Below are 12,266 nucleotides of genomic sequence, written 5' to 3'. Positions count from 1 at the left end.
ATATATATATATATATAAATGCATAGAGAGAGAAGGGGTAAAAAGATAACGTGGAAGCAGCACGAAGGTTTGCTTAAAGATTTTTTTGCTTCTTTTTTCCTTTAATTGGACAGGATATGTATTTGTTACATTAAGTGACCTTTATGAAAAATATTACCGGTTTCGATGTGTACGTCCATCTTATCAAATATTAAAAATTCAAAGTCAAGGATTAAGAAATAAAGAAAAATTAAAAAATTAAAACTGTCATAAGCTTATGAATCCCTCTGTCTGTTCTATCTATATGGCCTATGTTTCTATTCCCAAAATAGCGTATGTATGTCTCTCCCTAAAATCCACCAAAATCCCTATAACTCTTAATTATTCTCAATCGACTCTTATTTCATACTTAGATCGTAACAGAAGAGAAACGGTTTGACAGACTCTGGAAAACAATCCAACATCTTTTCCCTTCTGAATGGAATGCTGGGAAATCCGGCTTCACAATGCTAACATTTGGTAAGACCTTCCAGATTCATTATACTAGAAGAAAGACTGCCCGCCGGGCGATTTTCTGTTTCTTGTTAAATGATATTTACACGAATAAGGGATACAAAGGAAAATCAGACGTAACAGAAAATTTTCACAAATTCTTTTCTACTCTTGGCACAAGGCCCGAAATTTTTGGAGAGTGGGGCCAGTCAATTAGATCGACCCCAGTATGCAACTGGTACTTAATTTATCGAACCCGAAAGAATGAAAAGCAAAGTCGACCTCGGCGGAATTTGAACTCAGAAAAAATTTACACAAATTAGAAATATGTCACCATCATCATCATCATCATCATCATTTAACGTCCGTTTTTCCACGCTGGCATGTGTTGGACAGTTCGACAGGAACTAGCAAATCAGAAGACTGTACCAAGCTTGGCTGCCTGTTTTTCTACAGCTGGATGCTCATCCTAAAACCAACTACTTTACAGAGTGTACTGAAGTGCAATTTACGTGGCACCAGTAGCAGTGAGGTTGCTAAATAAGTTACAAGACATTTGGCAGCTTCTCTGCTGCTGGTGCCATGCAAAAAGCACTCAGTACAGTCTTTAAAGTGGTTGGCATTAGGAAGGGCATCCAGCTGTAGAAAGCATGCTAAAGTGGATGGCAGAACAGACCGGGCGTTGTGAGTGTTTATTGAGTGAAAACACCTAAAGTTCCACGAGGCTCCGGCAGGGGATTGTGGCGAACCCTGCTGTACTCTTCCACCACAACTTTCTCTCACTCTTACTTCCTGTTTCTGTTGTGCCTGTAATTCAAAGGGTCAGCCTTGTCACACTGTGTCACGCTGAATATCCCTGAGAACTACGTTAAGGGTACACGTGTCTGTGGAGTGCTCAGCCACTTGCACGTTAATTTCACGAGCAGGCTGTTCCGTTGATCGGATCAACTGGAACCCTCGACGTCGTAAGCGACGGAGTGCCAACAATCCCTATTTGTCTAATAGTACTTACTCGCTCAGTAAATAAATTTAGGACATAACTACAGAACTGTGCCTTCGCCTGACTTTTGTTTCTGTATAACTTTTCTTTAAAAAAAAAAGGATGATTTTTAATGAAACGTAACCTACAAATACATTTCAGATGTTGCAGATTACGATTATATCGGAATTTGTTGCCAAAAGCTTTTTCAGAGGAAGCGAGTTAGAGGGAGGGGAGTTGCAGATAATTCACTTGCCTCAACTTTGTTTTCTCATAACTTTCAGAAATATAGATGTTTTTAAGAAAATTTTCTATAAATACCTTTTACATGGTGTAAATTGCGATTAAGCCGGAATTTAATGTGCAAAAAAAAAAAAAAATTGATAGTGGACGGATATCTCAGGCATTTCGACTTTGTTTCCTCGTGTTTTCTGATAATGTAGATCACAATTATCTTGAAAAAAATTATGGCATGCCTACACAAGTGTGTCCCCCTAACTTTGTTTCCACATAACTTTTAGAAAAATAGATATCTTTTAATGAAATTTTCGTTTAGTATCCTAGAAAAAGCAAGGATCAAACGAGGCTCAAAAGTAATTTTTGCATACCTACATAAGTGTGTCCTCTCGACTTTGTTTCCTCATAACTTCCAGAAAAGAGGATATATTTTAATGAAATTTTCAACAAATACGTTTCTGATGAAGTGGATTTCGATTATATCGGAATTTATGGTGATTTTTTAAAAATTATTCGATGAATCTTAATACTCATAGTGTTTGGACATAACACTACTGACATCACAACTTATTACCTCATTACTTCCATCTTTGTTGCAATCCAACCAATGAGGGAGCCACTAAGTGACTGTTAGCCGGTGAGTGAGTCTACATGGTTGTGAGGCAAAGAGAGATTCTTTATAGAATTACGACTCAAAATTGCAACCAAAATTCTTGGCTATCTTCAAAAAGTCCCAGGTACACTATAACCAAACCGAAGTAGAAATTCTGCCAAAGCCAGAATGCCTTTGGACAGTTCAGTCAGAGCCTAGGGTTGAACAGCAGCAACAATGATTTTGCAATATATCTATTTTCAGGCTCTCTTCACATGACATTCTTTGCTGCCAAAATTGGTTTATTGTACCCCCAGTCTGTCATAGTAAATGTAGTATTACAGAAACACGCTATTGCCATGGAATCTTACAGGTAAGTCTACTTTACTTATTTACTATGTGAATGTTACACCAAAGAACAATACATGACCACACTGCCTTTGAAGAAATAGCTGCCAAATCTTTCTAAAATCATATCCCTACCATCTTTTAAAAAGGAAATATAAAAATGTATACCCAGCGACAATATGTCTTTTCTACTCTAGGTACAAGGCCCGAAAGGATGAAAGGCAAAGTCGACCTCGGCGGAATTGGAACTCAGAACGTAGCGGCAGACGAAGTACCGCTAAGCGTTTCACCCGGCGTTCTAACGTTTCTTATTTCTTTATTGCTCACAAGGGGCTTAAACATAGAGGGGACAAACAAGGACACACAAAGGGATTAAGTCGATTACATCGATCCCAGTGCGTAACTGGTACTTAATTTATCGAGTCCGAAATGATGAAAGGCAAAGTCGACCTCGGCGGAATTTGAACTCAGAACGTAACGGCAGACAAAATACCGCTCAGCATTTCGTCCGGCATGCTAAAGTTTCTGCCAGCTCGCCGCCGTCCAGCGACAATATGTTTGAAAACAAAATGAGACAGACTGGTCACTAATGTATATCAGGAAACAGAGATAATGGTAAATGGTCAATATATTAGTCAAGAGATGACTGATCAAGTTGAGGTAATACCATTCCACCAATATTTACCTGAACTCCACTGTTTGGGAGGGTTTGTTTGTCTTTTGTCTTGCTTGAGACATTGGCTTTTTCTACCTCCTTTCTCCCATTCTTGTCATCCACTTCCTTATACACTTGATACCTTGAACTTCTAATCTTTTCACACCACTTCTCTCTCTCTCTCTCTCTCTCATTCTCTTACTCTTTCTCTCTCTCTCTCTCTCTCCAAGACAAAATATACAAGTATACGAAGTTTTAAAGTGTTTCGGTAGAAAACAAACTAAATAAAACATAAATAATGGCGCCCGCCAAATCAGAAAGATCCTCTATCTCACATACATAAACACTCTCTCTCTCTCTCTCCCCCTCTCTCTCTCTCTCTCTCTCTCCCTCTCTCCCTCTCTCTCTCTCTCTCTCTCTCTCTCTCTCTCTCTCTCTCTCTCTCTCTCTCTCTCTCTTTTTTTCGTCTTCGCAGACAAAGGATAATGGTTTCAAACATTAAATTCTCCACTCCTCACACTAATTCAATTCATATTTTCAATGAACTCTCCTGTTGACTAACCGTTGCTGACGCAGATCATCCCCGACTTCCATAGGCTGTGGGTTTTCCCCTATGATGGCAACAGTCATAAATAGTTGTACCGGTCACATGATGATGTGACGCTAAAGGATAATGGTAATCTGGAAAATTTGGATACCATTAACCAAATTAAGGAAATAATGGTCAAAAATTGGTAATAATATTCATGGAATGGTATTCTTTGTTTGGTAAGGCGGTGAGCTGGTAGAAACATTAGCAGGCCGGGCGAAATACTTAGCGATATTTCGTCTGTCTTTACATTCTGAGTTCAAATTCTACCAACGTCGACATTGCCTTTCATTTTTTTAAGGGTCGATAAAATAAGTACCTGGCCTTGTGCCAAAATTTGAAGCCATTATTATTAATATGAAATGTGGCGAACTGGCAGAATCGTTAACATGCTGGATGAAATTCTTAACAGTATTTCGCCCGTCGCTACGTTCTGAGTTCAAATTCCATCAAAGTCGACTCTGCCTTTCATCCTTTTGGGGTCTATAAATTAAGTAACACTGGGGTTGATGTAAGTGACTATTCCCCTTCCCACAAATTTGAGGCCTTGTGTCTCCTGTAGAAAGGATTTTTATTACTATTATTATTATTATTATTATTATTATTATTATTATTATTAAAGTTATCTGGTGATGGTAGTAACATTAGTGATAACAGTGATGATGATCATTATTACTTCCGCCTTAGCACAGGCGGGGGTATTGTTTTCAGTAGTGTTTGTTTGTTTGTCCGTAGACAAAATATCTCAAGAGCCGCTGGGTGGATTTGGATGAAACTTTCAGGGATGTTTGGCCTCGTAACTGGCACGAACCGATTAGATTTTGGGATTGATCTGGCACCGGACAAGGATTCTGGATTATTTTTCCTGTTTTTTAACTTCATTTTTGAGAGCGATCGGTTTCATTTTCAGTATTCTTGTTTGTGAGAGCAATCAAGTTTATTTCAGATATTCTCTTTTTAAAAATCATCTCTGGCTAATCGTTGAGAGGACTTTGGTGTTGCTTTGGTGGAGGTTTGCACTCTCTGAGTGCCCTTGATATTATTATTATGATCCACCACTGAGGTATGATTCTTCCAGGAATGTGTTGACGACTAACGTGATGACGGCAGTCAATGATGTTGATGCTGATGTTGTTGCTACTCTTTACAGTAAGGCAAGCCTATTCAAATTTCAGGTAAGAAATTCAATCAAAATTGTCTCCCTTGCCTTTCTTCACAAAAATTATCATTGGCATTGACAATTTTTCTCTTCGTTATGACAGTAATTTTATTTATTATTTATGCTTTTCACTCTAAAGATTTAGTAAGTTAACCCCTACTTAACTATACATACAAAATAGTTCATTCGTGGGACATAGTCTCTTGTACTTTTTTACTTGTTTCAGTCATTTGACTGTGGTCATGCTGAAGCACCGCCTTTAGTCGAGCAAATCGACCCCAGGACTTATTCTTTGTAAGCCTAGTATTTATTATATCGGTCTCTTTTGTCGAACCGCTAAGTTACGGGGACGTAAACACACCAGCATCAGTTGTCAAGCGATGTTGGGGGGACAAAGACAGTCACAGAAACATATACACACATACATACATATATACGACGAACTTCTTTCAGTTTCCGTCTACCAAATCCACTCACAAGGCTTTGGTCGGCTCAAGGCTATAGTAGAAGACACTTGCCCGAGGTGCCACGCAGTGGGATTAAAAACCTTTGAAGGGTGCATTCAAGTAAGATTGTAGTCGAATGACTGAAACCAGTACATGAATAAAGGAATAAAAGTTTAACATATCTTTGGTAATATTCTATTCTAAACTATACCAACAATGTGTACCATGGACTATGTTGTATACCTTCAGGTTTTAGACCAACATATCTTCAGTAATGTTCTGCCTTTGAAAGAGCGATTTGTGAACCATCTCGGACAATTGTTGAGTTTGGCTGAAGTTAGTGTCTTAGAACTGCCTCCATTTGACCATTTCATTGAAGTCTCATACCTTTTTGGAATTGACATGTTCAAGGTACATTCACAGAAATATTGGATAAAGGTTAGTTAATCACACATACCTGTATATCTGTACGTACACACACACTAACAAATACACATACATGTGTTCATGATCATACAGATATATAAACACTTTGCACTCTTATTTTTATATAAAGACATATTAGCTATATCTAGTTATCTGTCTATTTATCTATCCATCAATCCATATGGGTGTGTATAAATATATAGAGAGAGAGAGAGGAGGAGAAGGAGAAAAGATGAAGCATATGCTTATTTATTGACTTGGAAAGGATGAAACACAAACTAAACACCATTCCATGATGCTGATAACATTCAAGCAAAAAAAATACTTGTACAAGAACTTCCATTCTACCATGCCTTGAATCCCACTTCCAAAAACAGTGTATTTTTTTCTTGATATTATTAATTGCCAAATCAGATATCCATTACACAAACTGGCCAGAAGATTACAATTCACAGGTGAAGAAATTTAAATTATTAGATGGATCTAATATTTTTGGACTGAACTCAATTTTAAAAATATTATTGAACTGATTATTGGTTATTTCAGGCCACGATACCTGTGTCTTGAAATCTAGAATTTACTCCAGCAGTTCTGCTTCTTTTTTGTTTTTTAATTAGAATAAAGTTGATATTGATTTCAAATTTTTTGTTACAAGGCCAGTAATTTCAGGGAAAAGGATAAATTAGTTACATCAACTCCAGTGTGCTACTGATACTTATTTTATCAGCACCGAAACCAAAAGGATGAAAGGCAAAGTTAACCTCAGCAGAATTGAAACTCAGAACGTAAAGATGGATAGAATACTGCTAAGTATTTTGCCTGGTGTGCTAACAATTCGGCCAGCTTGTCTTCAATAAAGTAAATATTACTTCAATAAAGTTAATATTGATTTCAAATTTTGGCACAAAGCCAGCAGTTTCAGGGAAGGAGCTAAGTTGGTTAGATCGACCCCAATGCTCAATTAGTACTTAATTTATTGACCTTGGCAGAATTTGAACTCAGAACATAAAAACAGATAAATTACTGTTAAGCATTTCAGCTGGCATGCTGATAACTCTGCCAGCCCACCACCTTAGAATAAAGTTAATATCCTTTTCTACTTAGGCATGAGGCCCGAAATTTTGGGGGAGGGAGTGCCAGTCGATTAGTACTGTTCTGACCTTGTCTACAAAATTCATATTTTTTCTGTCCAAATGATTTTGATGACCAGCACCAAATTGATAATCAGATGGGGCAATGTCTGGTGAATATGGTGGGTGGGGCATCGTTTCCCATTCAAACTGTTCCCACCAGGGTTTGCAGGACATCTTCATTGAGCTCCACAGCTCTTCCAGGACAAGGCTCATCTTCTAAGCTGTAGTTTCTGGCTCAGAATTTCAGGAACCACCATTCAAACTGGTTTACACTTATTATATGATCTCCATATATTTCATTAATGTTCCTCACACTTTCTGTTGAGTTGTTGCCTTTATTGAACTCATAAAGCAAAATATGGCCAAATATGCTCCTTTGTCACTTCCATTATAGCTTTGAAAAGATAACTGTTAAAATCAAACTTTTAAAACTTGTTCTAAGAATAAGGACAATGTAAAATTGTTACCCGCTTTTATAACAAGTTGATGCAGTTAGTTCATCCTGTCCCCCTCCGACTTTTAGTTCGTGCAATTCTTTTCTACTCTAGGCACAAGGCCTGAAAATTGTGGGGAGGAAACCAGTTAATTAGATCAACCCCAGTGCGCAACTGGTACTTAATTCATTGACCCAGGAAGGAGGAAAGGCAAAGACGACCTCGGCGGAATTTGAACTCAGAACATAATGACAGACAAAATACCTATTTCTTTACTGCCCACAAGGGGCTACACACAGAGGGGACAAACAAGAACAGACAAACGGATTAAGTCGATTATATCGACCCCAGTGCGTAACTGGTACTTAATTTATCGACCCCGAAAGGATGAAAGGCAAAGTCGACCTCGGCGGAATTTGAACTTAGAACGCAGTGGCAGACAAAATACCGCTAAGCATTTTGCCCGGCGTGCTAGCGTTTCTGCCAGCTCACTGCAATTGAAAAAAAACCACATTATTTATGGGATGACTCAATATATCAAATCAACACTGTACACACATCCAAGGCACTGCTTGGTTGAAATAATAATAATATGTAAATTGGCAAAATGAGAAAAAAATTCCAATAGATAAATATTGTATGGGTTTGATGGAACAAAACAGAAGTCAAAATGTTATATTTCAGACATTTAGCACATATTGTCTCATTTCCACTGCAGAGTTTCATCAACAGAGCTGTAACATCAGTAAATGGTATTGTACAGGAAATAGTCATTCTAAAAACAGACAACTTCAGACAACCTACTGTCCTACTGGTTAAAATGGAATATCTTCAACGTGAAGTAAGTGCAAAGGTTTTATTCTTTATTCATATCCTATGGGTGAATCACTGAAACATCAGCTATTCACAGAAGTGTCGAACACAGTTTATACATAGATTCATTAAGATTCAATTTAGATAGAGGCACATTATTAAAATGGTCAGTCAGAAAGTAATGCGATGCTTGTTTACATTATTTTTCAGTTCACCCCCATACATACAAGAGTCAAAAAGTAATACAATTAAAAATTGCTTAACTTTCTTACTCACCCTTGTGCAATGTCAGACTCAGTTCACTCATAGATAACATATTGAATGTAACAGGTCACATATTTTCTTTCCATTCATAGACCTTCATGGGCTTATCTCCTATTTCTCAGGCTTAAAGCAGGTGAGATACATATTTTCAGATCTTTTTTAAAACGGGGGCCACATTTTTCATTAACGAAACACTTTGAAACTTGGAACACTGGTAGAATGTGTCATATAAAACATCTTTTTCTCTTAGTCTTCTTAAAAAAAAAAGAAATCCCTAAGTTATTCCATGTTAAAGTTGTCGTATTTCTGTAATTTCAACCAATCACTGACGTCCATTCAGCCGACTACATAAACAAACGATTCTGAAACAATTCTATCAGTGATAGGGTTAGGGTTAGGGTAAAACAGCAAATTTAAAAAGAAAAAAGCAAAACGAAGCTATGGAAATTAAATACGCTTTACACCGCTTAATCAGCCAAAGGAGTAAATATAAACAACTGAATACTTGTCAGTGATTGGTTGAAATTATCGAAATAAGACAATTTTTTACATGAAATAAATTCGAATACAAAAATATTTTTCTGTTCTATAACACAAAATAGATAAGTATACGAAGTTTGAAAGTCTTTCGGTACCAAAAACACTACGTAAAACATTAATGAAAAATGTGGCCCCCCCCCCGTTTTAAAAAAGATCCATATTTTCTTCTAGATAGCATGTTACTTGGTGGCAAATAACATTTCCCATGGGAGAAAGTAAACACAGTGCTACTACAAGTCTCTGGATCATTTACTAATTTTGCATTGCAAACATTATTTAGAGAAATATCATACTTCCCAGCAGTACTTCATGCTACTAAACAGTCGCAGTCATTTAGAGATAAGAGTTTTGACCTCAAGTAAATCACAGCACAGATCAGCTCTTGGCTGATTGGCCAAATACAAGACTGCCAAATTAAAGCTAAATATCAATGACAGCATAAATAATAAAAACAATGGGGTTGTAAAATGTCAAATGAATTTCTCAGATATTTCCATTGTTTCAATGTTATACTGTACCACAGAATGTATCCATAGATTTTAAAACAATGCTATGTATAGACAAGTGTAAACACATTTTTATGTGCAATATATTGATGGATAGAAAAAAGTTTCAAGCTATTTTGGGGTTTCATTGTGAGTACCATCTTCAACTGTTTGCAAACACATGGTGTCTCCTAGCTGGCTGTTAGTACAAGGAAGATAATCATTTCTTCATAATATGTGGTGGAATTAGAAGTAGTTTGAATTTAAAATTAATGAATAAGATAAAAATGCACAGAATACACATATTTGGGTTGTTTTTTGTTTTTTGTTTTTTTTTTGCTGCTTTCTTATTATGAAGATCTTAAATCATGCATAGTATTATTTCATTCATTTTAGAAATCATCAGCATGACATAACCTAAGAGGTATAAATTAAACATTTTATGAAGTGAAACATTGCTCATAGATGGAAAATAATTTCTGTCTGGAAGAAGTCAGGGATTGCTTGTTTTTACTTTGGTTTTACCTTTATCTTCATAGGGCAGGCTGAAGCTTGATATACCAATTTGCATATATAATTGATTGACAGTTTATTTTTGTTGTTCGTCATTTAATATCAACAGAAATTATGGAAATTGTACTGAATAATGACTAATGTTGATGCATGCACTATCTGGTCTAATAAACTAATGAATAATCATCTCCATGTATTTGTCTCACTTGAGTAAGAAGATGAGATTCTGAAAAGAGCTGCAAATATTTTTGTGTGAAGTAACAATGAGGCAGTAATCTTGAAACTACAGTACAAAAATGTGGTCACTCAATGTTAATCCCTCTGAGTCACAATAATCTCACATACCTGGTGCTTAATCACCAGATTCATTACTTTAAGTGGATGAGAGGTATATATGGCCTTGACAGGGTGCTACACCATCTTAGGTCAGTAGCTCTTTCTCTATTCCACAAGAAGGGTTAAATTCATTTCTGCAAGTTAATGAATCAGTTGTCAAATCAACGGTTCTTTTGCTGCTTCAAGCAATGAATTGTTCCTGATGTGCATTACCCATTAATCTATTTACAGCTGAGTAAACTGGGCCACCTGTGAATTAGTGTCTCGGCCTTAGGCACAAATTGTTCTTATCTTGCATTCTACCTTTGCTAACTATATACAGCTTAGTAGACTGAGTCATTTCTGAATTATTATCCTAGCCTTGAACACAAACTGTTTCTAGGCCATGGGAAATATTTTGTTAGGTTGACTGAAGCCATTTCACAGTCTAGTGTCCTGACTACAAGCATAGCATGTGCCAAGTACAGGATTTGAACTGGTGGTGCCTTGCCTGGTTTCCTATCCACCTAGACATCTGCTATCCTATTCAGTAAGCCTTCTGCACTCTTTAGTCCCTTGTAGTAAAATCAGAGATTAATATTAGAATTTACATGATGAATTAATGAAGATTTTTCTCATACTGTTTGGGAATAGTTATAAGTAAAACCTTGTTTAAAATTTACTCGAGTTGCTTTGCCTTAAGCCAGTCCTGATCATTCAGACTTATTCCAAAAATCATTCACGCATTTCGCATTTTTTTCTCCTGAGTATAGTGTACCTCAGACTACATTATTTAATGAGCTTACTTTTAAGATACTTATGATTTGAGGATAATTTGGTTTCAGCTGTTGTAGATCCAAGTGACAAAATTTAAATCATCTCATATTAGGATGAAAAGTGGGCAACCCATGTTACTTTCCTTTTTCATGAAAAAATTAATATTTTCCAACAATTTCAATTGATGTATGTTCTAAATAATTGAAATGTGGTCATATTGGTTGTCTTTTTAGGTTAATTTTTACTGCAACCAATCAAAAACAGTTTTCACTTTCAATCGACTCATTTTTCCACTGCCATATCTACATATTGGGAATGATAAGAAGTTCCAAGCAAGCAACAGAATAGGACTGCCTGTTTTGTTGTCACTGAATTTAAAAGAGTATGAAAGGTAAGGAACTCATGTTACAACAGTCTTTCATGTCACAGAGAGGAACTGAACTTGGAGAGCATATGACACTGCCCTCAGTACATTGATGTATTGTAATTGTGTGTAATAGGATATTAGAAGCATATATACTTCTCAATAAGGTCCTGTGAGAAGCAGCCATCATTAAGCTTTTCAAATGGATTCCCAAGCACGACCAACTGAAACCATGGATATTATCCAATCAACTTATTTTTGGTCACCTGCCAGTTGGCTTGGCCTGAAGTATCCATTTTGCAATTCTTTCCTGTGACTTTCTAATCATATGTCAGTAGTACCAGAGCTGTGACCTCTCACATTATACCTTGAGGTATTTAATTTCTAATGTGGATCATGGAATCTCAAAATTTCACTGTCCAAATACATAGTTCTAGTAGGGAAATTTCTAGAGAGAATTTTCTTTACCACATTTAACTATGTTGCTTTTATTTTATTTGACAGGAAACGTCTGTTGAAAAACTATTTGTCCCTCTCTGTTCAACCTAATATGTGCCCTTCATATATAGAGTGGGACTACAAAGGGTTAACTTATTGCTCCTGGAATAAAGAAAATATTAATTATAACAAGCTTTTCTACAATGAACTTTCAGATATAAAGGTAACTTTTACCTCAACAAAATCATTTTTCTATCCACTGTTCCAAGTTAACATACACGTATACAT

The 12,266-nt window shown here is 36.4% G+C and overlaps 1 protein-coding gene across 1 annotated transcript in view; it reads left to right on the top strand.

Annotated features, from left to right (window-relative positions):
- LOC106878138 (uncharacterized) overlaps positions 1-12,266 on the top strand; it is a 56,731-nt gene that overhangs the window by 17,541 nt on the left and 26,924 nt on the right. The window contains exons 10-16 of the mRNA XM_089355543.1: positions 393-498; positions 2,544-2,652; positions 4,950-5,046; positions 5,726-5,914; positions 8,188-8,310; positions 11,410-11,567; positions 12,045-12,201. Coding sequence (XP_089211669.1) covers positions 393-498; positions 2,544-2,652; positions 4,950-5,046; positions 5,726-5,914; positions 8,188-8,310; positions 11,410-11,567; positions 12,045-12,201 — 939 coding nt within the window. The remainder of the gene's footprint in view (positions 1-392; positions 499-2,543; positions 2,653-4,949; positions 5,047-5,725; positions 5,915-8,187; positions 8,311-11,409; positions 11,568-12,044; positions 12,202-12,266) is intronic.

The sequence above is a fragment of the Octopus bimaculoides genome, chromosome 7 (assembly GCF_046866305.1).
Source record: "Octopus bimaculoides isolate indiv1 chromosome 7, ASM4686630v1, whole genome shotgun sequence".
Taxonomy (NCBI): domain Eukaryota; kingdom Metazoa; phylum Mollusca; class Cephalopoda; order Octopoda; family Octopodidae; genus Octopus; species Octopus bimaculoides.
Note: the sequence above shows the minus strand (reverse complement) of the source record. Positions and strands in the feature narration are given on the sequence as shown.